Source organism: Onychostoma macrolepis, chromosome 23, assembly GCF_012432095.1.
Source record: "Onychostoma macrolepis isolate SWU-2019 chromosome 23, ASM1243209v1, whole genome shotgun sequence".
Classification (NCBI taxonomy): domain Eukaryota; kingdom Metazoa; phylum Chordata; class Actinopteri; order Cypriniformes; family Cyprinidae; genus Onychostoma; species Onychostoma macrolepis.
In genome coordinates, this window is record NC_081177.1 from 21,399,806 (window position 1) to 21,426,806 (window position 27,001).

Consider the following 27,001-nt stretch of genomic DNA (forward strand, 5'->3'; position numbering starts at 1 on the left):
TCTGTCTATATCTGTCGTTCTCTGTCTATCTATCTATTGAGAGAGGCGGAGGTTAAAATTATTTTATAATCTTACCTGTGAAAGTAGTGCCAGTAGGATATCAGAAAGTATTTGACTGCTGAATGCCGTGATTGACCAATCAGAATCAAGTATTCTAGAAATCCGCATTTATTTATCTAAAGACATTGCACTCATTGCAGGTTCATTCTTTACACATTGATTAAAAAACAATTGGTTTGTTTAATATATTTAAACTCAGAACACACTTCTTACATTTCAGAGCACCAATGTTACTCAAGTCAGGAGAACTGATCGGTCATATGATCATCATAGCTTTTAGTCTCTGATCTATGCATAGAAACACTACAGGCCTTATTTAAGAGTGGAATGTATGTACCAGACGATTAAACACATTCCAAAGCTTTAAATGCATTTGCTGTGCAAGCTTTGCTATGTACATATCTATGTTTCAGACCCAGCCATCCTTGTTTACTTGCCCTCATGTTACCTGCATGCCTTTATTCCTACTCTGGAACACAAACAAAGATATTTTGAAGAATGTTGGCTCCAAACAGCATTGGACCCCATTGACTCCTAATACAGAGACATTTATCAAAATATCTTTTTGGTTTTCAACAAAGGAAAGTAAGTCATACAGATTTGGAACGTGACGACATGAGGGCGAGTAAATGAAGACACAGTTTTCACTTATACAGACTTTCACCAAAAAACACTTTGGAAGCATGGCCTTTTCATTCAACACACACAAAACAGACACGAACAGAAACCTATTTAAGTAAAAAAGCCAGAGAGGGTTACAGCTTTAGCCAGGGATGTTTGAGACACTGGGCTGCTGTTGCCCTCCGCTCTGGCAGGAAGTCCAACATCTGTAACAGGAAATCAGAGAAAAGTGATGCCTCTCTGAGGAGAAAGTGATATTTCTCTACCAGCACTTCATACAGCCCCCATGGACGGAGGACGACTATTCGCCGCAGGTCACCTGTGCAAAAACAATCATAGTTAATAATAATAGCAGTACAGAGACTGCTGTAACACTTCTGTTGGAGAATAACATATTCATTTTATTTCTGTAATAAACATAAAATCATTCTTGGGTTAAATGATGAATTTACTGTAACCTGTTGCCACATCAAGTTGAATCAGGAAAGATAAATCTAGTATTGTACTCACCCTTGCGGTTGAAATACTCATAGGAATATTTCCCAGACAGAGCCACTGACACTGGGATCTTACCCAGGAGCTCAATAATATGAGCCAGGTGGTCTAAAAATAATAGAAATGGTCAATCCCACAAATCCAAAAGTATGTTCTCTAATAAAAAGACTGATGATGGCTATTAAATAGTTTACCTTCCTCTAAGGAGAAATTCGGCCCTGCTTTTGGTTCAAATAAGGAATCACCAGTAATAAGCTCAAATGCCTGTTGAAAAATAATACAGATAACAGTTATAAAAATAAACAGTTTTGGGTAGTAACTGATTACATGTAATCTGGATTATGTAATCAGATTGTAAGTACTTGTAATTAGAGTATATTACATTTTAAAATGCTCATAATCAGATTACAGTTACTTTTTAATACAAGATTACATGGTAGTAAATTATTCTTATTTTTTAATCTCCCCAATTCTTCTTTTTTTCTTTAAAATTCATTTCTAAAAATTCTACTGTGTCATACCATTTAGCTTTGACTATATTCACAAATGTTGTGTAAATAAACCATGTATGAAACAAACCATGCTTCTAAATTTGGGAGAAAAAAAAGCACCTCTCAAGCAATTAGACCATGTATGAAACAAATAATTATGCAAGTTACTAAACACTGGTGATGTATAGCTGTGAAACACTATGTCTTCATCATATCCAGTGACCTTTAGTAACTGTTGATTCACCAGTTTGGGAAACCCTGGTGTAATGTAATGTATAATTAATTTTATGGTGTTGATATATATAAAAAATATATATATTTTCTTTCTCTTTGTTTTTTATATCAATATGGTTTATTTAATTGTAAGTTTAAAACAAGTTTGGAAAAAAAAAGTAATCTAAACGTAATCTAAAAAGTAGTCAGATTACTTTACCTGAAATGAGTAACAGAGATTACGTTATTAACTTGTTTTCATCATGTAATCTGTAACCAGTAACAGACTACAATACTACCTCTGAAAAAAAAAATTAATTATACATATACAATAATACAAATACATTTATATTAATAATAAACATAGATTGATATTAATATAATTATATAATAAAATATAGTTTTTATGTTCTATCATTCTAATATAGCAAAACTGAATCAAATATTTGAGAGCAATTAAGAATTTTGTCACTAAATGTGGCTTAAAACTACAAACAACAAGATCAATGCCTGCTTACAATTAAGTAATCCAAGTAATCCAATCATGTGCTAAACAGCTGTAGACTCACCAAGCAGGCCACACTCCAGATGTCAGCTGGAGGACCATATTCAGAACCTAGGAGAACCTCCAGAGAGCGATACTGTCTGGTCTGGATCTCTTGACAAAAGTGTTTGTACTACAACAACAAGAAAAGAGGTTAACACTGATTCATATGCTTCCACAAGACCAGGCTGCACATTCTTTGACTTTGAGGAAGGCATTATATGAATTCACTGAATGTGTCGCACCACCCAACATGAGCTGCCAAGGTCTGCAATCTTCACCGTGATATTATCCAAGTTTCCAGGTTTTCCAGCTGCTTCTGCATAAAAGTAGTAGATGATGATTCAATGCTACATTTATTACAGTGATTCAATGTAATGATTTACTTCATTCACATTTAACGATTTTCTCACCGGGATCCTGGAGTATGGTGGTTTTAATGGCTGAAGAGTAAGTTTGTATCGCACCCCCTGGAGGATGAGATGAGGACTGCGGAGTGAGACACAGCAGGATGTTCTCAGGCTTGATGTCTGTGTGAATGATCTTGCAGTGTCTGTGAAGATACTCCAGACCTTCAAGCACCTGAGACAGATACAGTTTTTCAGGTCTTGTGCTGATTTCTGTGGTCTTGTAGATCTACGTTACAATTTACACACACGTTAGAAGTTTCTGACCTGAGTGATGACGTGTTTGACACAGGTGAGAGAAAGGCCTGGATTACCAAAACACACTTGCCAACAGCGCAAGTCCGGCCCCAGCAGCTCCAACACCAGACAAATATCTACATAGTGGTCAAGTATCAACTCTTGGTTACAATGCTGTTTCATGCATTCAGAGTTGTTTACAATGTTAAAGAGTTGGATTCTCATGCTAAGCATGGACAAAGTTTCAAAAAACGATTTGGAAGTATGATGGAGTATTTCTGTGGCAAAAATCTTTCGGAAAGTTTTTTTCAATCATGGCTCTTCCTGACGTAATGAAGGGTGGAACTCCTTATATGGGCATTTCTCCCGGAAAAACGCGCCTGTGCACGCATCGACCAGAGCGAGAGGAAGAGCGTGCCCATCAACGTGCTTCATTTGCACATACGCTGGATTTGCACATTGTTTGATACTGAAAGATGGAGCGGTCCCAGCTATAAAAGATCCCGGTCATGATTCAGAACTGCAGATGGTAAGTGAAACGGCATCAAATGTCTGTGTTTTGTTGGCAATCGGCAATCACAGCACGCCTTGAGGAACTCGGCTATTTTCGGGGAGAATCGTAAAGCTGTATTTTTCTTTTATAAATACGATAAAACTAAAGATTTTTTGGAGACATGAAGGATGCAGTACTACTCTATAGATACTCAAGATTAACATGAGATTGGGTGAAACTGTGTGTGTTATGTCCCCTTTAACAGGGCTTCATACATCGCCATACTGCTGTACTCACAATGAATATATCTTTCTTGCCTACAAATTTTGCCTGAAATTCTGAAAATGAAAGGTCACATAGAATCCATATTACTGTGTTGAGATTTTTTGTGACTCTCAGGTACACTGTTACACCAGTAGGTGGCAGCATATGACTGACTTAATGAGTCATTTGAGTCAATCACCGTATATGATTTAAGAATAATTTTCTTCTTATATTTCAGCAATCAAGCCAGCGTGTTGCAGTTTAGATTTAGATCATTAGTAATGCCAGATTTGCAAATAAATCACTCTTTTTATCTAATCGTTCAAACTGGTTTGCAAAAAGATCTGTGACTGTTCGTGATTCAGTTTTAACAGGATTCAATAGTACAGTTCACTCAGGCACTGGATCGTTTGCAAAAGTGACAAGATATTTTATTTTAAACTAGTGCTGTCAAATGATTAATCGATTAATAGTCGCGATTAATCACATCCAAAAATAAAAGTTTTTGTTTACATAATATATGTGTGTGTGTACTGTGTATATTTATAATGTATATATAAAGACACACACATACAGCATATGTTTTGAAAATATTTACATGTATTTACATGTATATATTTATATTCATATAAATGATATCACATATATTTAATATATGAACGTAACACATTTTTCTTAAATATATACATGCATGTGTGTGTATTTATATATACATAATAAATATACACACTACACACACATATATTATGTAAATAAAAACTTTTATTCTGGATGCGATTAATCGTGATTAATCGGTTGACAGCACTAGTTGAAACCAAAAAAAGAGCACTGGATGAAGTGAATATTTAACTACAAATAACTGTAGGAAACAAATCTAGCAAATGCCTTTCATTGTTTGTCAATGATGAGGCAGCTCTTTATTGCGTGTGCAGCTTATGAATGACTCTGTATTGCGTGTAAAGACAGTTTATATATAATTATATATGATATATATTTAAACGCTATCAAAATATAGACACTTTTTGAAATGTAAAAACATCCCTGAATCCAATCATAAAGTGGTGATCATTTTACTTTGAAAATGTGATGAATAACATTTGTCTAGTGTTTATTATTGTTGTGTAGTGTTTCATTTCACATACATGATATTATGAAAGGATACGAATGCCGTTCACACCAGCTATCTTAAACTCATCCAGTAACTGCACTATACGTCCTTTAAGAGGGTTGCGGGCTGTGGGACCACTGGCCTGGAGAGAGGGAAAAGGTTTTGAGATGTACAACATACAGTGGAAAAGAGACAAAGAACCAGAGAGAGCGAAAGACACTCACACATCGCAGTAATGTCAGTTCATCTTGGCCAGCCTGAGTGAATCCAGCTCCGCTCTTCAACACCTTCACTGCCACATGCCTGCCTGACCTGCAAAGCCACAAACACAAACACTTGAGAATTTTATACACACACACACACACACACACACACACACACATGTTTACTTAGGCGTAATGGTTTTTATACTGTACAAACTGTATGTGCTATTGCCCTACACCAACCCTACACCTAAACCTACCCCTTACAGGAAACTTTCTGCATTTTTACAATTTCAAAAAACCTTTGTTTACTTTATTTTTAAACCGGTTTTACAAATGAGGACGTCCCCAAAGGGAGGTTTTTGGAGATTTTGTCAGGTTTAGCTCACTTTTGGGTACAAATTTGTCTCACACACACACACACACACACACACACACATCAATACATACAAAGCAACATATAGAACACAAAGTTTCAGTACCTGAGGTCAATGCAGAGCCATACAGTAGAGAAATAACCCCAACCCAGCTTTGACAGAACCTTGTATCTCTTATTAAACACATCTCCCACCTGGACTGGGTGATACCCACCTATAGAGAGAGATATGTCAATGAACTGTATACATCTATAAAAAAATAAAGGTTCTTAATTGCCATCTGCGGTTCCATGAAGAACCTTTAACAACCATGGGCACTTTTTACTGCATAAAGAGTTTTATGTTCTTTATACTATGGGAAAAAAATGGTACTTTTAAGAATTGTTCATTGGAGGCTCTTTTGGGGAACCAGAAAATGGCTTTCTATAGAATCACTGTATTGTATTAATGACATTATTGACTACATGGCTCTTCAGTCTCTTTCATTTTATTATAGATTTAAAGAGGCTCACCGTAGCAGTAATCTCTTGGATCTTCATTTTCCTCTGTGTAATCAGGTTCAAGATGTTTATAATTCCTAAGTGTTTTCAGCTTAGAGTCCATGACTACATCAGACCTGCATTAGAACCCAACACATGCGTATATTATCATTTTAACGTGACATCTGACTATTCATTCATGCATATTCACACACATATGATGCAAAAAGTAGAGTCATAAATCTTTGCAAATGTAAGCATAAATAATTCAGCGGTTGCTGATGTAATGGAGCATATACAAAAGACTAAATCTGTGCTGTTTATTCTTAGACAACCATAAACGTCAGTCAGAGGTGGAAGCACAGCTCTTCTATCCTGACACATTTGGCTCACCAAGGGTCAGATAAGCCTGTACTGCATTTAGATCTCAACACCCGCTGCTGTGGGAGTTTACAGCAGGATCTGAACCGTGACCTGAAAATATATCATGCCACTGTCTGTCTGTCACGCATGTCACACAAGACTTTGGAGGGAAACATGAGGGAATATTCCCACAGTCAAACTCACTGTAACTTTACTGACACATGTGAAAAAGTACCATGATAATAGCATTGTATGAATATGGTACTACTCAGAACCAGAGTATAAATCATAGTACCATTTTAATTACATCAGTTACCATCACTGTACCATGGTACAACCAACCACAGCATTATTTTTATTTATTTATTTATTTTACTAAATATATATTATTAATATTAACTGTGGTACAAGTGGATTTTGGACATTTACAATATGCTATGAAAAATATAGAATTTATTTTAAATTGAAATAGATTTTTTTTCTTGCATTATTTGTAACGATTTCTGATTTTAAGCAGGATTTATAGGTAACTAACCTGACAGGAGTATAGTATATATAATTTATAATATATACTAATTAATTAATTTATTCATTCTAAACTTATATATATGTCTGTGTTAAAACAATGATGACCAGTCAAGAGACTGATGTGAGTGTAATGGCAGCATAATTTACCTCGACTACAGAAATATTGATATTAATCTAAGTATGTCATTATGTCAAATACTTATAAATATAATAATACTTATATCAAATATAAAAAATAAAAAAAACTATCAATATCAATAATATGGAGCCCTTTAAGGGACATGGTGGTGGGAAAAATTCGGGGTGGGAGGAAAAAATATTTTTCAAATGTTTTGCAATTCTCTCGCAAAACCATTTCAGTTCGGACAAACTCTTCCTGTTTACTTTAAAAAAGCATAATATGAACGCATTTTTCAGAATATGAACGCAACGCCCTGCACGTTAAGCCTTTTCTACCCCATAGAAAACGCTTAAGGTAGGCTAATGAAAGATTCATACAGCTCGTATGTTCACAATGGAGCGGTTCATAAAGTTTTTATTTTGATCTTGGACTCAAATAAATTAATAAGTCAGTGCTTAGTTCAAGGCACGGTTTTGGGACATAATAAAACGCTTAATGTGGCTTAATGTTTTAAAACAGTGACACTGGAGGACCAAATTCGATAATAATGAAAGCTGATAAAATTATTAGGCTAATAACCTTATGGTAACACTTTACAATAAGGTTCATTAGTTAAACATTAGTTAATGTATTAACTAACATGAACTAACCATGAGCAATACATTTGTTACTGTATTTACTAATCTTCGCTAACGTTAGTTAATAAAAATACAGATGTTCATTGTTAGTTCATGTTAGTTCACAGTGCATTAACTAATGTTAACAAGATTTTAATAATGTATTAGTAAATGTTGAAATTAACATTAACAAAGATTAATAAACGCTGTATAAGTGCAGTTTATTATTAGTTAATGTTAACTAATGTAGTTAACTAATGAACCTTATTGTAAAGTGTTACCAACCTTATTAATAATATTACTATTAATATAGAAGAATACCCCAGAATATGAATGCAACGGATTTGGTATTTTTAAATCACAGTTTTCAGTCATTAGCGTTTTATGAGGGAGAAAAGCGTACCTTAAGCGTTTTATGAGGGAGAAAAAGCTTACGTGCAGGGCGTTGCGTTCATATTCTGGGCTTATTCTGCTTAGTAATATTATTAATAAGGTTATTAATATTAGCCTAATAATTTTCTCAGCTTTTATTATTATCGAATTTGGTCCTCCAATGTCACTGTTTTAAAACATTAAGCCACATTAAGCGTTTTATTATGTCCCAAAACCGTGCCTTGAACTAAGCACTGACTAGAGGTCTGCACAGGCTTTAAATTGAAGCCCGAGCCAGGCCCGTGCCCGACATCGTCTGACCCGACCTGACCCGACCCGAGTGGCACAGTTAAATTTAGAGCCCGAACCCGACCCGAACCCAAAATCTTTTTTTTTTTTTTCACAACGAATAGTCAATTTAAAAAAAAATCAAATATAGGATGCTGTATTTCACGATTGCATGCAACGGTCAGTAAGCAAATACATGTCAAGAAACAGATTCATCAAGGCTCGGCCACTTCACAAGGCAAAAGAAAAAACACTTAGGCCTACCAGTTATGAAGGTTTATGAACATCAGGTGCAGCGGTCACATAAATTCTGCCGAATTTTTGAATGGTTGTATAAGACAAGACGATAATTCTTCGACCGTGCAAATTATGGTCATTTTCGTCAGTTAAGGCTCATTAGCATTCTGCCTACTTTAAATCAGACACAGAGATGTAGTGCGGCAAGATTGCGTTTATTTTAATTAATTAATCATTTATTTGAATTAGTGAGAGAGAGACATAGAGAGAGAGAGAGAGAGGGATGAAAGCTGCATGTGTGAACCTGCGTCTGCACGTCTCTCTCTACAAGCAATGAGGCTTCGTTACTTCAAAAACAGCGATTTTACCCCCTCATTGCAGAGAAATAACGTTGCGAGTCAGTAGCCTATCGAAGCTATTTTACTAATAAAAGTTTCCGTGCTGTGTGTTCGCTTCGCGATCTCTATCTGTGTGCAATAATATGTGTGTTCATGCGTCTATGAAAGCAGCGTAGCCAACTGTATATAGATTTAGTTTAGCTACAAACCCGAGCCCGACCCGAGCCCGAAGCTATTCATTAAACATTAACCCGAACCAGACCCGAAACCCGAAAGTATTTTGGGACCCGTCGTGTTAGGGTCGGGTAAATATCTTTGCGAGGGAACGCAAAAGTTTCTCGTGGGAATGAAAAAATAATTTTTTCCTCCCACCCCGAATTTTTCCCACCACCATGTCCCTTAAAGGGCTCCGTACAAATAGGTGGATGGTGTTAAATGATAAAAATAAAAAATAAAAAAAAGGTACATGACCTGAAGTCTGAGAACCTGTGCTATAGACCAATAAAGCACATACTATATAAAGCAACATAACTCATCTAAATATAAAGCAGACATTTTCATTATATAAGGATTAACTTCTGCCAGCACCAATTGGGCAGTACAGTATCTATGTCCTGAAGACCAGTGTTTACTGTCATACAACTGCAGCCAAACTCTCTCATTTAAACCTTTTTATAGAAGAATTGAAAAACATTTACCATACAGCTACCAAAGGCCACACACATAATCTCTGACCCAAAAACAACAACCCAACAGCAGCAGCAGATTTTAAATACTTTTTGTAAAGCATTTAAAGTAAAATATATACAGAAGCATGCTGAGTAAAGAAGCGTGTTGTACTCACGATTTGGTGCAGATCATGTCCTTTGTGTTTGTTTGCATGATTTCATCAGAGGTCTGGAGCTGCTTATAGATGCTCATCCAGACTTTATGATGGGGGGACTTCCTCTAAACCCTCTCTTTCCACACCTCTCTCTCCCTCTCTCTCTGAGTTGAGAGATATTCTGAGGAGACAGGTGGCTGTGCTGCTCACTTTAACTAAAGCATAGAAAGCAGAGAAAACACTGAAGCAGGCAAAAACATTAACAAGAAGCTACTGTTGGAACATCCAACTAAAATAAGCACAAAGCCACAAGAAACCAATATTTTAAAGAATAAGATTACAATACTCTGCATAGCAGCAATAATTAAAAATGAAAACACTGGAGACTGGAGTGTTTATCTGTAACATATTTAGGGCAGTAAGTATTATGCAGTATTTGGAATGGAATGTAAAGCACATTATATTCACACATGATATCACCTTCTATAAAAAGACAGTGGTATTCTCAAAAACATGTGCTGTGCAGTTTGGAGCGTGAGTTGCTGTGGTTTCTGTGCATTGTCTTGCATGTAGTACTGAAAATACCCTCCAGTTATCTAGGAAAGAGAGAGAGAGAGATACAGTAGCTGTCTGCGGTTAATATGAGCTTGTTAACACTTACTAGTTACAGTGATAAATATGGTAGAAATGGGGTTATTTATGGGTGTGCATGAAAGTAGATGAACCAGAGAAATCAGATAGCAAAATATCTATTTACATTTAAATAACTGTAGATGTAAAAAGTTTGCTGTGGTTACATGATTGTTACTTGCTGTGTAATCTGCTGTAATATGCAAACTGAAAAAAGTAATAAATATATTGTTAAAAAAATAAATAAATAAATGTAGATGTATGAGGATAGTTAATTGCATGTAACTTAAAAAATTTGTTGTAAACAAAAACTAAAATGAAAGAAAATGAAACTTTTCTAACATTTAAATGAGGGAAAGTAAATATCACAAAATGCAAATAATAGTTGTGTACAAAATAAAGCAAACTAAAACAAAATAAGACACTTTTTTTCACATTTACAATTTTAGTATGTAGAGCAGAGGTGGGCAAACTACGGCCCGCCGGGAGATTTCATCCGGCCCGTGAGGCAGTTGGTCCAAAATAGTTAATTTGATGCAATGTCAGGGGGAAGCGTGATTTCTACTGAGGGGAACGCTAGAGCCCTGCATTCCCTGGGCTTCAATTGGGCCAATTTTCACGTCATAGTTCAGACGCAGGCCGGGCCTGTTTTAGGCTTCTCTTTATTTTTATATTTTAGACATTAGTGATGAAAAAAATTGCCGCGCTGGTGGAAATAACACTAGACTGTGCCGTGACTGTGAAGAGCGGCTCGACGGTGTTTAGAGTCCCGCAGCAGCAGCGCGCGCGCCGTCAGCGCAGCTGAAGAGTTCTGCTTCAAATACACACAATACCCTGAAGCTTGCTGCAAAGCCCCAGCAAAAGTAATTACCATGAATGTGTCAGGGGGGAAATAGTAAGGAGATATTTGAATTATTTACTAATAAACTAGTGTTTTCTGTGTCAGTGTCGCAAAGATGAAGATGATGATCCTGACTCGCCATCTCCTCATTAGACGCGCCTTTAGAGAGAAGTGCATCTTCACGGATTATAATGAAAGAGTTTTTGTTATCGATTTGATTTATTTTGTTAAGTGGTAATTTAAAGCTTTCTATAGATATATTTATCATGTCTGTGAGGCATGTATTCGCTGACTTTCGGTTCATTTTTGTGAAGCGCTCCTGTTCAAGATGAGACGGCGCATCATTGTTTTATTTATTTTATAAAAAGTTTTTTTAATATTGTGAGTGCACACAAATAAAAGTAGCCCCTTTACAATTCCGAATGATGTATTACTCTTACCTTTATGAGCAAAAATTACGGCGTAAGTTGTTTTCATTGAAAAAAATGCAATTGATTGCGCTGGCGCCTCCATCCTGTGCTTTAACTTCAACTCTCCGCACAAACTACTGGATACAGTGCACATTTATCTAGGTTTAACGTTTAAACATTGTTATACGCTTGAACTGTTTTAGTATATCTATAGATTGTATTTTAGGCAAGTCGTGATGATTTGAGAAGGCTAAATTGATCAAACATGGCTATGATCAGCCTGCCGGTCTTTATTTTACATTATTTATGAATGAAATGATAAAATGTGTCTTATACATCAATCGACTTGTACCCCAATGCAACTTACCTGTGTGTCATAAAGTGCTCATAAAAAAGGAAGAGATGGTACAAGAATAGAACTGCCATATATGTACAAGTATACATACAGTACAGTAGTGAGTGTCAATTTAATAATAATTTTAAAAAAAATCAAACCTTCATTTGTCAAACATATAATGCGGCCCCTCACTTGGTGCGGAAAACTTGATGTGGCCCACGAGTCAAAAAGTTTGCCCACCCCTGATGTAGAGGAATGAGAGATGGTAAATGGCAAAAGATGTAAAAATTAGTTCTGAAACCCCTCCCCCCACCAATAATTTACATGTAAACAAGAGGAATGAGGGATAGCAAATAGCAAAACATAGACATGAACAAAATAAAACCAACAACAAAACCAAAACAAAACAGGAAAATTGTACAGTTTTATATTTATGTAAATGGATGTAGAGGAACTTCATGTATGTTTAAAACAAAATAGAGCAATAATTTAGCAAACTCGCTACTCATATCATATTCAGGTCTCTGTTTTGGTATTTATAGTTTCCTTAGTTTAGCCTTTCAAGTCCAACAATTTTCTCACGTGTATTCCCTGTTTGATTGGCAAATGCACTGTATTATGGAAGTAAAATGTGTTGTGAATAATTTCATGTTTATTTTAAATACAGTCTATATAAACTTATTAAATGTGTTTTATTAGAAGCATTTTATGGAAGACTCTGTGCTATTTCAGTCTGATCACAATCAGATGATTAAACACAGCTAATTAATAAAATCTGTAGGCCTACTTCAGGAAGCTAATGGTAGGCTAATTCTCTTCCTAGCGTTCTCCCCTGGGCTTTGTACTCTAAATGGGACATGTCTCAAAACTGCATCATGGGTCATAAATAGATCACAGCTATTCTCATACCACCAACTGCCAAAGTGATTATACAGTTTGACTGTAACACAAATCAAAAGCAATTATCTGGAGGAGAAAGCAGCTGAGGCATTAATCACAAGGCACATAATAACTGAATGAGGAGTTCATTAGCAATGAGAAGGATTCAGCAGGCCTTGAAAAGATTGGAGGGAATGAGCTTATATGAGCTTCCATAGCCTCAAACATCAGCTGTTGATGCTTTGCTACTGTTCTGTGCTAAAATAGCCACCAGCATATATCATTGCTCTATGAGAGTAATGTATTTAAAAAGTATTGTTCTAATTAAACTACTTTTAACTTCATTTATAAAAGGCATAGTTTTGTCTCCAAAGTTATGCTATAGGTGATAAACAGAGAATTCTAGGATTATTCTATATTAATATGACAAGCTGCTACAATGATTATTACGCTTGTAATGTTTTTTTATTTTTTATTATTCACCTTGAAATATTCAAAATCATTCTGATGTTACAGTGATTTCTAATTAGACAATGGCTTCTGTTTCTTTTTCACGCTCCCTGTAAGTTTATTAGTTCAGTGAGCGGGTACGAAATTCCGCGAAAAAAGGCGGATTGCTTTACGGCAGCAAAAAACCCACGTGCTATCCGCTGTAATTACGACAGTGAAATCCACTCACTTAACCGTAGGGGGCTACAAAGTCGCAAAAATACACAAACAATAAATAAATCAAATCAAATAAAACGCTCATTTGTGGTAAAATCACTGCTTTGCTTCTAGTTATTTTTGACGATTAAATCAATAAATCCATTTTGCACCACTGATGTCAGTGTGTATATGCACTGATTGGAAACGAGATACTCCTGAAGGGACTTCTATAAGGTCAAAACGCTCTGACCATCAGTCTCTGGATGGTTTCCAAACACACACATGAAAGCACTTATCAGTCAGTAACACACACACACACACTTCTGAGTGTTAGTGCCAGTGAGCGGTTTTGACCCGACCTTATTTGAAACATAACATGAGTGAGTAACCTGGCACTTAAGAGTAAAAGATTAATATTTATTGACAATATAGCCTACCATTTGTTAGGATCACAGCAAGATTAAAGCAATTTGCCAGCAGATTAATGTATTATAGGTGGTTTATAATTACTAACAATTAGATTATAGCTATTTATGTTCACACAAGTAGCAGAAGTATTGATGTTTGTCACCTAGAGAAGACACTCATGAGGTCTTTTCTCTGACAGGGATTGAAGATATGAGGATAAATATACACAGTCTCTCTGCTGCCGTCCTGCAGAGGCTGGTTTTAGACCTGGCAGATGGGCAGATGCACATATCCTGGCTGGAGTGAATCTTGGGCGACAGCAGCACACATAGAAAGTCCTTATAAGGTAAACCTTTACTTTACTGTGTGTACAGAAGGATGTGATGGAGACACTTCTTTTCCAGAGATCCAAGAAATTAATTCAAGCATTACTCATTTATAATAACTGAATAGTATTCTGAAACTATTAAAAATTGTTCCTTTAATACAAAGATGCAATCATTTTGTCTTAAAATGCTGAATGTCCAACAAATTCAGAAACATTTTGAGTTATAGCAACATTTTATTTACAACAGAAATGCACAGGTAGAAGAACAACAGATGGTATAAACAATTTACAATCGCTTCAAATAGGCCAGCGTGTCCTGTGCAAGACTTACAAAATAATCTATAGTGTATCACAGCCACACATACGTACAAAACACTGAGCACAACAGTGAACTACAGCAAAAATAAGACCAGTAAATCTGCATGAATGCTTAAGAGATCTGAACAAACACTGAAAACTGTAGTCAGTTCGCTGTAGATTACAAGTAAAAAAAAAAAGTTAATTTTAAATTTGGGGGGTGGATCTTAATTACCAAATTTGGTCTGTACATTAATTGAACATAAAATAAATAAATAAATACATAAAAATCAACAAGAACATAAAACGTGTGAGCAATGCACAGTACGCCAGTTATCTCAGCAGCTCACAATATAATGTGCATTCAGTGTTCAGAAACCGTAAAAGAAAAAAAAGAAGAAAGAAAAAAGCTAATTTATGTTAGCCATGATTTGATCACCGAAACAAATCAAGAATTAAGAGTGTGACAGCTGGAGAGTAAATTTGCAAAAAACAAACAAACAATTAAACAAAAAACTACTGTGAAAATAGTTATTGAAACATTTGAGAGGATGGTCATGATCGCACAAAAAGAAAAAGAAAAAAAATCCCCAGCATAAATTAAATACTTCCGGCATAACTATTTCAGCCAAGTGTGCAGGGATGTTATCTCAGATACACACAATTGGGACAGCCACGAATTTTTTATTATTTTTTTTTTCTGAAAGCCAACCAAAAACATTGAAAAGCACACTTTAACACTGAAGAAGCAAACCTTAATGAGTATGAACAAATGTACAACTGGGCATTGTGAACGTTACATGAAACCTATTCACCTAAATCAAGTGTGTTAATCGGGTTAACCTGCCATTTACAATCAGAATCGACAATAAAATGCACATGCGACATGCATGTGCCAACCTAAAATCTCTGAATTCACGTGAGTATCCATGCATGTTAATGTATATAATACTGTAGCCTGTGACACATGAAGACATCTCAAATGGCCCTGTTAGGTTGAGGTCCCTTAAACCAGTGTTTTTCATTTAAAACTAAACAAAAATCTGGATAAAAACAGTTCACAAGAGAACACTCAACAAAAGGGAGTGTTGAGCAAGAAAATTCATTTAGTTGTCCTTAGAAGCCTTCCTTTTTTTTTTTTTCCTTTTGAATTCTTCATTATTAAGAGACAGGCTGCAACATAAAGCACATCACACCAAATGCATGAATTAGCGGTTTTCCAAGAATCCGACAAACAGTAAGACTTTATTTTTAAATACAGGAAAGGTGGAGCTCAAGCATGCTTGACACGCTGAAAACAACATTCTGAGCTTGGGGCCGCAAGTCGCAATGCAAAAAACCCTGTGGGACTAGCGCATCTCTCAGAAATGCCCGCCAACAACAGTAAGTTTTACAGACACTGTAGCGTGTTGGCGAGTGACGGCTGTGCAGATGAAACAGAGAGCAGCTCTACAGACCAGCAACAGTGGACGTGTAACATCTATGAGAGATTCACGCTTTTTGAATCTGTGAATGCTGTCTTTAATCGTAACCATCCGTCTCAAATATCCTCTGTTCTCCTCTGTGCTCTGGAGTCTTCAGGAAGTAAGAGTTCATGCCTTCTGGCAAGGTCTCTGGTTTCTTTCTGTCACTGGCTTTGTCTCTTTTACAGTCTTTTCAAGCGTCTGTCCGAGGTTACAGGTCAAAGGTCAGTGACTTTATTCTCCACAGCTGCAGCGATCTGTTGGAGTCTGTAGCCCAGCTGCATCTTTTGAGCAGTGGAGTCCTCCTCTAAAGCTGTGATGATCTGAAGAGACAAAAAAAAAAGAAAAAAGAAAAGTTACAGACATGAAGATGATGGTGGTTTATTGATGCATTACAACTCAAACAATTTTTTAGTTTACCAACAGCAAGAAATGCAGACTTTACCACATTTTAAGGTCCTTGCACACTGAGTCCGAAATTTTCACACTGAGTCATCATAAAATTCGGATCAGGTTTGATTTTCTGCATTTTCGCATCTGTAGCAAGCATTTTGATAGGAAAGGATGACGAATACGAAAAAACGCATACGAAAATTTCAGACTCAGTGTGCAAGGACCTTTACTCTTATTACACTGAATTAACTGACAGTGTTCATATCCATCTGTCTGACATCAGAAACTTGCAAAGGCACAGTGCAAGCTTTTACAAGAAAACATCAGGTGTTTAAGTGACCTAAAGTGACATATGTACAACAAATACTCTATTCTCAAAAGATCAAGAAAAATGTGATTGCTCATGATAAAAGTAATGTCTACCAGCAAACACTGCTCTACTTTCAAACGTGGGGCAGTAGGGCAGGAGATGTTTACAACAAGAGTTTATTTTTGTCACTGTTAATACTGTGCATCGTTGTTTTGTTACTAGGTTGCTATAAAACACGTGCCAAAGCATGAGTGCATGACAAGAACATGCTGTCAAGCCCCTTCATCACTATTCACACCAGAGCATGCAAATATCAATAACTCATCTCAAGGGCAAAGCACCCAAAACAGACAAAAGATGACTTACCTTTAAAATATGATTTCAGTTTAATAATCAAAAAATGTTTATCATACACTTCCTGTTTGATAATTCTTTTAATACAATTTTAATGTAAAACATAAACATACAGAGAGAGAGAGAGACTATACTGAAGTTCTCACCTGATCATAGTATTTGTTGATGTACTTGTACAACTCATGCAATGCCACTAGATGATTAACTTCATTAGAGTAGTTCTGCAAAGGAAGCATAGCAGAGGGTAAATATTAACATTATAATGAAGTAATTACAAATGAAAATGCGTTACGCCTACGTTCTACGTCATCCACTGGAACACCACTTTCTCTTGTATGCGTGTACGACAGTTACTGGAAGCTAAAGATTATGGTTTATAAAGTTTTGAAAATTGATATTTTTCTTACACAAATGAATCGACTTCAGAAGGACTTTATTAACCCCCGGAGCCTTGTGGAGCAATTTTTATGATGGATGGATGCACTTATTTGAGCTTCAAAATCTCAAACACCATTCACTGCCATTATAAAGCTTGGAAGAGCCAGGAAATTTTTTAATATAACTCTGACTGTGTTAGTCTTAAAGAATTTATTTTATTATATATATATATATACACACAGGTGCATCTCAATAAATTAGAATGTCGTGAAAAAGTTCATTTTGTCTTGTAAGTTATTTCAAAAAGTGAAACTTTCATATATTTTAGATTCATTGCATGTAAAGTAAAACATTTCAAAAGTTTTTTTCTTTTAATTTTGATGATTAAAGCTTACGGCTCATGAAAGTCAAAAATCAGTATCTCAAAATATTAGAATATTTACATTTGAGTTTCAATTAATGACCATCCATACAGTATAAATTCGGTATCTCTTGTTCTTTGAAACCACAATAATGGAGAAGACTGCTGACTTGGCAATGATCCAGAAGACGAACATTGACGCCCTCCACAAAGAGGGTAAGTCACAGAAGGTCATCACTGAAAGGTGTGGCTGTTTACAGAGTGCTGTATCAAAGCATATTAAGTGCAAAGTTGACTGGAAGGAAGAATTTGGGTAGGAAAAGGTGCACAAGCAACAGGGATGACTGCAAGCTTGAGAATACTGTCAAGCAAAGCTGATTCAAACACTTGTGAGAGCTTCACAAGGAGAGAACTGAAGCTGGAGTCAGTGCATCAAGAGTCACCACGCTCAGAAGTCTTCAGGAAAAGGGCTACCAAGCCACTTCTGAACCAGAGACAACGTCAGAAGCATCTTACCTGGGCTGTGGAGAAAAGAACTGGACTGTTGCTCAGTGGTCCAAAGTCCTCTTTTCAGATGAAAGTAAATTTTGCATTTCATTTGGAAATCAAGGTCCCAGAGTCTGGAGGAAGAGTGGAGGCACAGAATCCATGTTGCTTGAAGTCCAGTGTGAAGTTTCCACAGTCAGTGATGATTTGGGCTGCCATGTCATCTGCTGGTGTTGGTCCACTGTGTTTTCTGAAGTCCACAGTCAACACAGCCATCTACCAGGAAATTTTAGAGCACTTCATCCTTCCTTCTGCTGACAAGCTTTATGGAGATGCTGATTTCATTCTCCAGCAGGTCTTGGCACCTGCCCACACTGCCAAAGGTACCAAAAGCTGGTTCAATGACCATGGTGTTACTGTGCTTGACTGGCCAGCAAACTCGCCTGACCTGAACCCCATAGAGAATCTATGGGGTATTGTCAAGAGGAAGATGAGAGACACCTGACCCAACAATGCAGATGAGCTGAAGGCCACTGTCAAAGAAACCTGGGCTTCCATACCACCTCAGCAGTGCCACAAACTGATCACCTCCATGCCACGCTGAATTGAGGCAGTAATTAAAGCAAAAGGAGCCCCTACCAAGTATTGAGTACATATACAGTAAATGAACATACTTTCAAGAAGGCCAACAATTCACTAAAAATGTTTTTTTTTATTGGTCTTATGAAGTATTCTAATTTGTTGAGATAGTGAATTGGTGGGTTTTTGTTAAATGTGAGCATAAATCATCACAATTGAAAGAACCAAAGACTACTTCAGTCTGTGTGAATTGAATTTATTTAATACACGAGTTTCACAATTTGAGTTGAATTACTGAAATAAATGAACTTTTCCACAAAAAGATGTATTTATTTATTTATTTATTTTTTGCCTAGGATGGCTTGAGAGTGAGTAAATCATGGGGTAATTTTCCCTTTTGGGTGAACTATCCCTTTAAGTTTCTTGAAAATTGGATTTTGCATTCTCCTGTATTAATCTATTAGTTACAACAGGAAACACCTCAAATATTCATCACCTTATATCTCAAGATGATGCATGCCAAATTTCATTTGAATCAGACCAACAGCTTATAATAGTTTTATAGTACAATAGTACAAAGTACATTTATCAGAAAATTTAAATGGCTGGAAAATTTTATAAACAGAAATGAAATCAGAGATATACATTATGTCGGACTTGACAGAAGGATTCATACATAAACTTAATCTTAAAACATTCCCCAACTTTTACAGAGGCAAATATGGTAACCCGAGTATCACAGACTAGGTAAATGTCCCATAACTCACCCTAGAGAGTTCAGCTAGAGAGGAGTTCATCTCTTGGTCACTGACAGGGATGGTCTGTCTTATATCTGAATAATATCTGATGAAATACAAATCAACAAAGTATGGTGAGTATATGTCACTAAGCATTAAGCATATAACTGCATTAATATGAGCTAACTGAACTCACCTCTCCACCATTTGTTTGTAGCGTGGGATGTCCCGTGCATACAGGAGCTTATTGATTGGAGAATCCTGTATGTACAACACAGAAAGTCATTAGCAGCTGATCGTTCTATTTGGATTCTTCCCACAATCCATCTCTTCCAGCTTTATTTTGATTGGCTTACCCTGCCCAGTTTGTGGTCAGCGATAGTGCAGGAGTCCATGAAGGTCTGAGCGATGACTGACAGCACTGCGTCTACGTTGTCAGAGGCCTGAACATCAAAGATGAACTGAGGGTTCTTCAAGATATTAATCCAGAATCTCAGTGGCAAGCTGCAAAACAAATTCAAAATATAAGTTGTGTCCAAATTACCCATAACTGATGGTTTATCCTTAAAGAATTATTTACCAACCTGTTTGTTTTCCATATGTGAATTGTCTCTGGGTCTGTAATGTTGTGCTGTGCAGCCTGGTCATCCAACAGATCAAAGAAATATTTGACAGCCAGAGGAACCGGCTGACTGGTGCTCAGAATCACAGTGAACAGATCGTCTACGAACTTCTGCAGTGTACCCTAAAACACACAGTACAGGTGATCCATCTGGCCCTATATAAAGTGAAGTGTGACAGTGGAGTGTGTGTGTGGTACCTTCACAGACAGCAAGCGTGTGAGGTAGATCTCTGGGATGGCCTTGGCTCTCTCACGCTCTTTGTCTCTCAGACTGCCCCGTCTATGTTTGGGTAGCTCTGCCTCCTCATTGGCCTTCACCAGGTGCCACTGCTTCACTCCTCCTTCGTCTCCATCCTCCAACATCGGCGTCTCTGAGAGAGGAAAGAAAGAATAAATGAAAATATGAGAAGGTCAAATGACCTAATGGTTTTCTTTTAAGTATTTTGGTTTATACGCTACAGTTCAAAGGTTTGGGGATGGTAAGATTTTTAGATGTTTTTATTTTATGCTCACCAAGGCTGCGTTTATTTGATCAAATAAAACAGTAACATTGTGAAATATTGTTACAATTTAAAATGACCATTTTCTGTTTGAATATATAAAATATAATTTATTTCTTTGAGGAAAAGCTGAACTTTCAGCATCATTACTCTAGTCTTCAGTTTCACATGATCCTTCAGAAATCATTCTACTAATAGGCTGATTTACTGCCCAAGAAACCTTTCCTATTATTATCAATTTAGTGCATCCTTTCTAAATATAAGCACTAAATTCTTTTTACTGACCCCAAACTTTTAACAGTAGTGTATATTAAATAAACAATCTGTAATGTCTGCTTTTGGATAAAACATTAAATTATATATTTTTATACATACATGTATGTATGTATGTATGTATGCATGCACACACACACACACACACACACACACACACATACATATACATATATATACACATACACACACATATATACACACACACACATACATACATACATACATACAGGTTGAAAAAGTTTGAATTTTTTTTGGTAACATTTAAAAAAGTGAAACTTTCATATATTCTAGACTCATTACATGTAAAACATTTCAAAAGTTTTTTTGTTTTGATTTTGATGATTAGAGCTTACAGATCATGAAAGCCAAAAATCCAGTATCTCAAAATATTAGAATATTTCCTAAGATCAATCAAAAAAAGGATTTGCAAAACAGAAAAGTTCAAGTTCTTTAAAGTATGTTCATTTATGCTCTCCTTTGTAGCACAAACTCCAGCATCAGTGAGGTGTGGCATGGAAGCGATCAGCCTGCGGCTCTGCTCAAGCACTATTGAGCCTTCAGCTCTTCTGTATTGTTAGAGCCACTGTTTCTCATCTTTCTCTGTTTCTCATCCCATAGATTTCATATGGGGTTAAGGTCAGGCATGTTGGCTGGCCAATCAAGCACAGTAATATCATGGTCAGGTTTTGGCGCTGTGGGCAGGTGCTAAAGTCCTGCTGGAAAAGGAAATCAGCATCTCCATAAAGCTTGTCAGCACATGGAAGCATAAAGTGCTCCAAAATCTCCTGGAAGACGGCTGCATTGACTTTGGACTTGATAAAACACAATGGACCAACACCAGCAGACGTCACGACACCCCAAATCATCACTGACTTCGGAAACTTCACACTGGACTTCAAGCAGCTTGGATTCTGTGCCTCTCCAGTCTTCCTCCAGACTCCAGACCTTGATTTCCAAATGAAATGCAAAGTTTACTTTTATCTGAAAAGAGGACTTTGGACCACTGAGCAACAGTCCAGTACTTTTTCTCCTTAGCCCAGGTAAGATACTTCTGATGTTGTTTCTGTTTCAGAAGTGGCTTGGTAGCCCTTTTCCTGAAGACGTCTGAGCGTGGTGACTCTTGATGCACTGACTCCAGCTTCAGTTCTCTCCTTGTGAAGCTCTCCCAAGTGTTTGAATCAGCTTTGCTTGACAGTATTCTCAAGCTTGCGGTCATCCCTGTTGCTTGTGCACCTTTTCCTACCCAAATTCTTCCTTGCAGTCAACTTTGCATTTAATATGCTTTGATACAGCACTCTGTAAACAGCCACACCTTTCAGTAATGACCTTCTGTGACTTACCCTCTTTGTGAAGGTAAGATGATTACCAATGGTTGTCTTCTGGACCTTTGTGTATATATATATATACCGTATTGACCCGAATATAAGACAATGTTTTTTCCTTGGAAATACATCTGAAAAAACACGGTCGTCTTATATTCAGGGTCTAGACTTTGACATGTCAATAATACACCCACAACAATAGGTGGCGCCAAAAACGCATAAAACGAGTGTGCCATGAAATATGTAATGTAATATGTGTTGTAAAGATCGCGAATGAAAACAAATGAAAAAGAAAAGCTTACAGCAGCATGATCGTGACTGTCATGTTAGCCTGATGGGACCAAACTTCCTCTGTAAGTGATTTTAAAACATAAGACAGTACCCAGATTTGAAGACTACAATAAGATTTCACGTCTACTGATAATAACATTGTGGTAGGCTACTATGAGTTGGATAACCTAATTGTTATATAATTCAGATGGGCTACCTGTTATTTCAATGGTATATCAAAATTTTCCAATGTCATTGTTGATACATTTTACCAGTATTTACCATACTTTCAAAACAAAAATTAGAATTGGAAAAATATGCAATATGAAAATAATTTAAGAATAAATGTGTTTTACAGAGAGAGACCCCCCCCCCCCCAAAAAAAAAACAAGATTTGGTTTTCAAAAAGCCTTTTTCCAACAGGTACATCTGGAAAAAGGGGGGTCGTCTTATAATCAGGGTCGTCTTATATTCGGGACAATACGGTATATATATATATATATATATATATATATATATATATATATAATTAAATGTAATCAATTTGATTTTTTTATGTGGAACTTGGATATAAATGAAAAGATGTTACTATTCATAAAAAATACATAATTATTGGACACTTCAATCAAAAAAAAAAGAAAAACTTAAGTTAGTAAAACTAATATTTTAAAACTAACAACTAAGATGGTTCAACTTAGGGCTGGGCGGTATATCAAGTTTGTACGATATATCGATATAGTCTTTATAAGCGATATGGTATGAGGCAATACCGTTTATATTGATATACAGTAGTTTGATACGAGCACATCTGAAAAATACAGCGGAGGACACAGACTCAGTCGCTGTGGAGAAAGTGCATAATCCAATTTGTTCTAAACATATGACAAGCTTTATATTAAGGGCTTTAAAAAGAAACTCGTAAGATATGGTATAGTTTAGTGTTGTATAGTTTAAAGCGGCTCGCCCCGTCTGATGCTCGGACAGAAAGGCTGCGTGTGAGGCTGACACTCTACTTGAGCTGTTTAATGTGTTTGAGATATGCTGTTTTCCTTAATGCATAACTTACATTTTACAGGTATATTCTCCGTCTCTAAAGGTGAGAAAGTCATGGAAATATTTCCATTTTGCTGTCAGGAGTGCACGAGCCGCCGCCTTTGCTAATCTCCACTAAACTTCACAGACTTCAGTGAACGAGCACCGCCTTGCGCATGCGCACCAAACAAACATAGCGCAATGAAATAGGAGCGCAATAATTCTGAGTAAAATATATATTTCGCTGAAATATTTGTAGTTGGACAATATGACACATGTAGAATTTTAAACCTACAAGTAAGTGTATATTTGTGATAGCAATAACTGTAAAGTGACTGTAATGTGGAAATCAAAATAGCCTAATACAAGTCTGAGCTTTTGTTCTATTTATTTTCATTTTTAGTTTATTGAATTTAACTTGTGCTTTAAAAGCATTATTTTTGTTTTTAGATTGTAATGTTACAATGTTAGAATGAAATGTGATTTTGACCCTTTTTGTGCATAATATATAGGCTTACATTGTTACATTCACTTTATTAGTTTTCATAACCTTTAATATGCATTGTTTCATTGGACAGCATTGTCAAATATATACATATATATTAAATACAGATAAAATTTTTAAAAATACAGATACAAAAACGAAAATACCGAGATATATCGCAAATCGGCCAAAAAATATTGAGATATGAATTTTTGCCCATATTGCCCAGCCCTAGTTCAGCTCTATATTCTGATTAGAACTATCAGTATACGCAAACCTGCAGCTCAACTGAATTCTACCCTGATTTGGTAAATTGATGTTTTTAGCACTCTTGGGGGAGAAAAAAAAACAAAACAATACACCACGTCATGCTTAAAAACAAGGAAACCTACTCTCTCCTGGTATGTAGTCATGGCTGTCGTGGTGGATTTGCTTGGATTGTCGTGACACCAGTGTCACTGTGGCTCCATCTGGGACCTGCAGAGATATAGGAAACACTTACTAATCAACAACGACTCACAAAAAAAGAAAAAATAAAGAGCGAAATTTACTCCACAAAATGAAGTCATTAGATTGAGGTACAACTTGAGAGACCTTGTAGTGTTGTAAGGTGTTGAGGCGTTTCCAGGACCCCTGAACCACTGATGTCAAGTCCTGATCCGACAAAATCAGATGACCAGCCATTCCTGCCCTCCACTCTATAAAACACAGGATCACAGGAACTTCAAATAAATGCCTTAAATACATCTTATTAGTTTATTTAAATATTAAATATTTATTGAAACAGTTTTATATGAATATTTTTAAAATTTAAGTATTGCAATTAATAAATACACAGTAAATATACATTTGTTTGAATAATTGGTTTGGTTTTTAAACATTGTACCAGCTTGTATCAGGCTCTTACCCAGATGCACAGAGTCTGCGGAGGGTCTCTGGAAGTATGACGTGCCCTTCCAGGTCTGCTCCAGAATCTTCTCCTTCACCTGTGTGATGGTGTCACAATCCAGCACTTTAGTGGGCACCGTCTGAGACTCACCAGCACCTCCACTGCTCACCAGAACATTCAGAGTCTACAGAACAACATGGAAAGAAGTTGAAAAGCAGTTGTCATGTTACATGTCGTGTGTGAATGAGTTATCAGATTAAAAACACATAAAAGAAACAGTAAAATATCAACCTTTTTCGTAAAAGTCTAAATAATGTATGGCACTTTAGTATAAAGACCATTTCTGCATCATAATCATAATGTAGAGAGTGTGTGTGTGTCTCACCAGTGTGCGGTACTCCACGTCTTCCCGCAGCAGTCGGTTGTCGTTGAGTGTGTATTTGGCTTTGCCTGTAACAGCATCTACTGGGCCTTTATCCACCTGGTGTTTTATGGCTCTGAACAGCATGTAGAACGCCTCACCTGCTGTATCCTATACATAAACACATGGATATATAAATAAATAACCATTTCTAATATATAATATAAAAAAATATAAAGATTAAATAATAATTTGAGTTATGCTTATGCTTGCTTAACCCTGACATATGAGATAATAGTCAGAAAAAGCTTTTTATTTACTTTTTTTTTTAATGGTACAGTTTATTGAACCTTCAGACAATATTTTTATGTAAAAAAAAAAAAAGTGCTTTTCTGTTGAGTATAATATTTGATACATGAGTAAATTAAATCTTTATAACTGTTTAGCAGACTACTTATATAAAATACATATAAATATTAATTGTCACTATATTTCACAATAAAATATCTTTAAAGCTCTGTTTTTATTGTGGGGGTCAAAACATATTATGCTGTGCAATACAATAATGATTGAGAGATGAACAAATAAATGTACCACAAAAGCATGATGTATCATATTTCATACTCACATTTTAACATGATTTTTCTAAAAAAAACAATGTATGGATAATCAAATAAACCTAAGTTGATTCAGTCCATTAAGTGTTCATCTTTCAATACTACTAATAATATAAAAGTTATTCTTACATTTACTGTATAAATTAAGCAAAGATTTCACAGAAAAAAGACACATGTACTGTAACATCACCTGAAGGGGCAGAAAGCATGTTTGAAGGCATATAGACACAGCAAAGTTTTGATTATGTTGATCATTTAGAATCCTTAGAAATGTGTGCATCAGATATGATCCAGTAGGCCTTACAGGGTTAATCTGCAATCCAAGTTACTTTTTACATATTTAACTGCAATTACAGGCACATTTCCCTCTATTTTAACTTCTCTCTCATCCAGTTCTTTTGTATAAGAGTCCTTGTGAACCAAACCTGAAGCACAAAAAGTGTGACTCACCCTGAGGAAGGTGTAAAGACATATGGACATCCAGTTAGTCAACAGCTTCTCCACCACAGACTCAGTCCTACAACACATGAGAAATTTCCACTTAGAATCAATGATGCTACAATTATCACTTTAAAGGATCTACACCCAGTTCATGTGATTTAACAGGTATTCTGAGATTTCAGTGTACAGTAACATGGATTCAATGATATTGTTTAAAGTGCCCCTATTGTGGATTTTTGAAAATGACTTTTCATGCAGTGTGTAACGCAGCTCTAAGTGAATAAAAACATCCTATAAAGTTTTAAATCTGAAAATGCACTGTGTATAAAGTTATTGATTTTCAATATTGTATAAACTTGATTTTCGGGTTGGTCTGAATGAAAATGCAAATTCATCCTTTGCCACTAGGTGCCCCTTTTGGAGCGTTAAAAATAGCTGTTTCCCCGGTAACGCTGTACACAAAGCAGCACTGCGCTCACAAACCATCACAAACGCTGCTTTAAATGAAATCGACTAATCGGACCAATCACCACAGATTAGCATCACGCAAAGGAGGGGTTTGGAAAAATGAATCATTGAGCAAATCGTTTGGGAGTCGTTGAGCAAATAAGGTAAAAATAAATGCATATTATAAGAAAATGAATGTATTTTTTGACCTTGCATGCATGT

The 27,001-nt window shown here is 36.1% G+C and overlaps 2 protein-coding genes across 8 annotated transcripts in view; both read right to left on the bottom strand.

Moving 5' to 3' along the window:
- Positions 1-815: 815 nt before the first annotated feature.
- On the bottom strand, positions 816-13,323 carry si:ch211-220i18.4 (SRSF protein kinase 3). 2 transcript variants are annotated; one of them, XM_058762698.1, is made up of 15 exons: positions 13,260-13,323; positions 12,056-12,139; positions 10,160-10,275; positions 9,701-9,894; positions 6,026-6,129; positions 5,619-5,727; positions 5,158-5,245; positions 4,988-5,075; positions 3,099-3,205; positions 2,838-3,006; positions 2,670-2,743; positions 2,450-2,557; positions 1,371-1,440; positions 1,192-1,284; positions 816-1,000 (listed from the first exon to the last, which is right to left on the bottom strand). In XM_058762698.1, the coding sequence occupies exons 4-15, from the start codon at positions 9,775-9,777 to the stop codon at positions 816-818; spliced, it is 1,272 nt and encodes a 423-aa protein (XP_058618681.1). In that variant the 5' UTR covers positions 9,778-9,894; positions 10,160-10,275; positions 12,056-12,139; positions 13,260-13,323. The 2 variants fall into 2 exon arrangements, with proteins under 2 accessions (XP_058618681.1, XP_058618682.1); XM_058762699.1 differs by lacking the exons at positions 12,056-12,139; positions 13,260-13,323 and adding an exon at positions 11,591-11,672.
- Positions 13,324-14,382: 1,059 nt separating this feature from the next.
- The window catches only part of plxnb1a (plexin b1a), a 99,459-nt gene continuing 86,840 nt past the window's right edge, over positions 14,383-27,001 (bottom strand). For all 6 annotated transcript variants that reach the window (XM_058764273.1, XM_058764270.1, XM_058764272.1 and 3 more), the window contains 12 exons: positions 26,342-26,408; positions 25,299-25,445; positions 24,932-25,097; positions 24,619-24,722; positions 24,417-24,501; positions 20,339-20,511; positions 20,103-20,263; positions 19,875-20,022; positions 19,715-19,779; positions 19,549-19,624; positions 17,124-17,198; positions 14,383-16,243 (listed from right to left, as the gene is read on the bottom strand). In XM_058764273.1, coding sequence (XP_058620256.1) covers positions 16,139-16,243; positions 17,124-17,198; positions 19,549-19,624; positions 19,715-19,779; positions 19,875-20,022; positions 20,103-20,263; positions 20,339-20,511; positions 24,417-24,501; positions 24,619-24,722; positions 24,932-25,097; positions 25,299-25,445; positions 26,342-26,408 — 1,372 coding nt within the window. In that variant the 3' untranslated portion in view covers positions 14,383-16,138. The remainder of the gene's footprint in view (positions 16,244-17,123; positions 17,199-19,548; positions 19,625-19,714; positions 19,780-19,874; positions 20,023-20,102; positions 20,264-20,338; positions 20,512-24,416; positions 24,502-24,618; positions 24,723-24,931; positions 25,098-25,298; positions 25,446-26,341; positions 26,409-27,001) is intronic.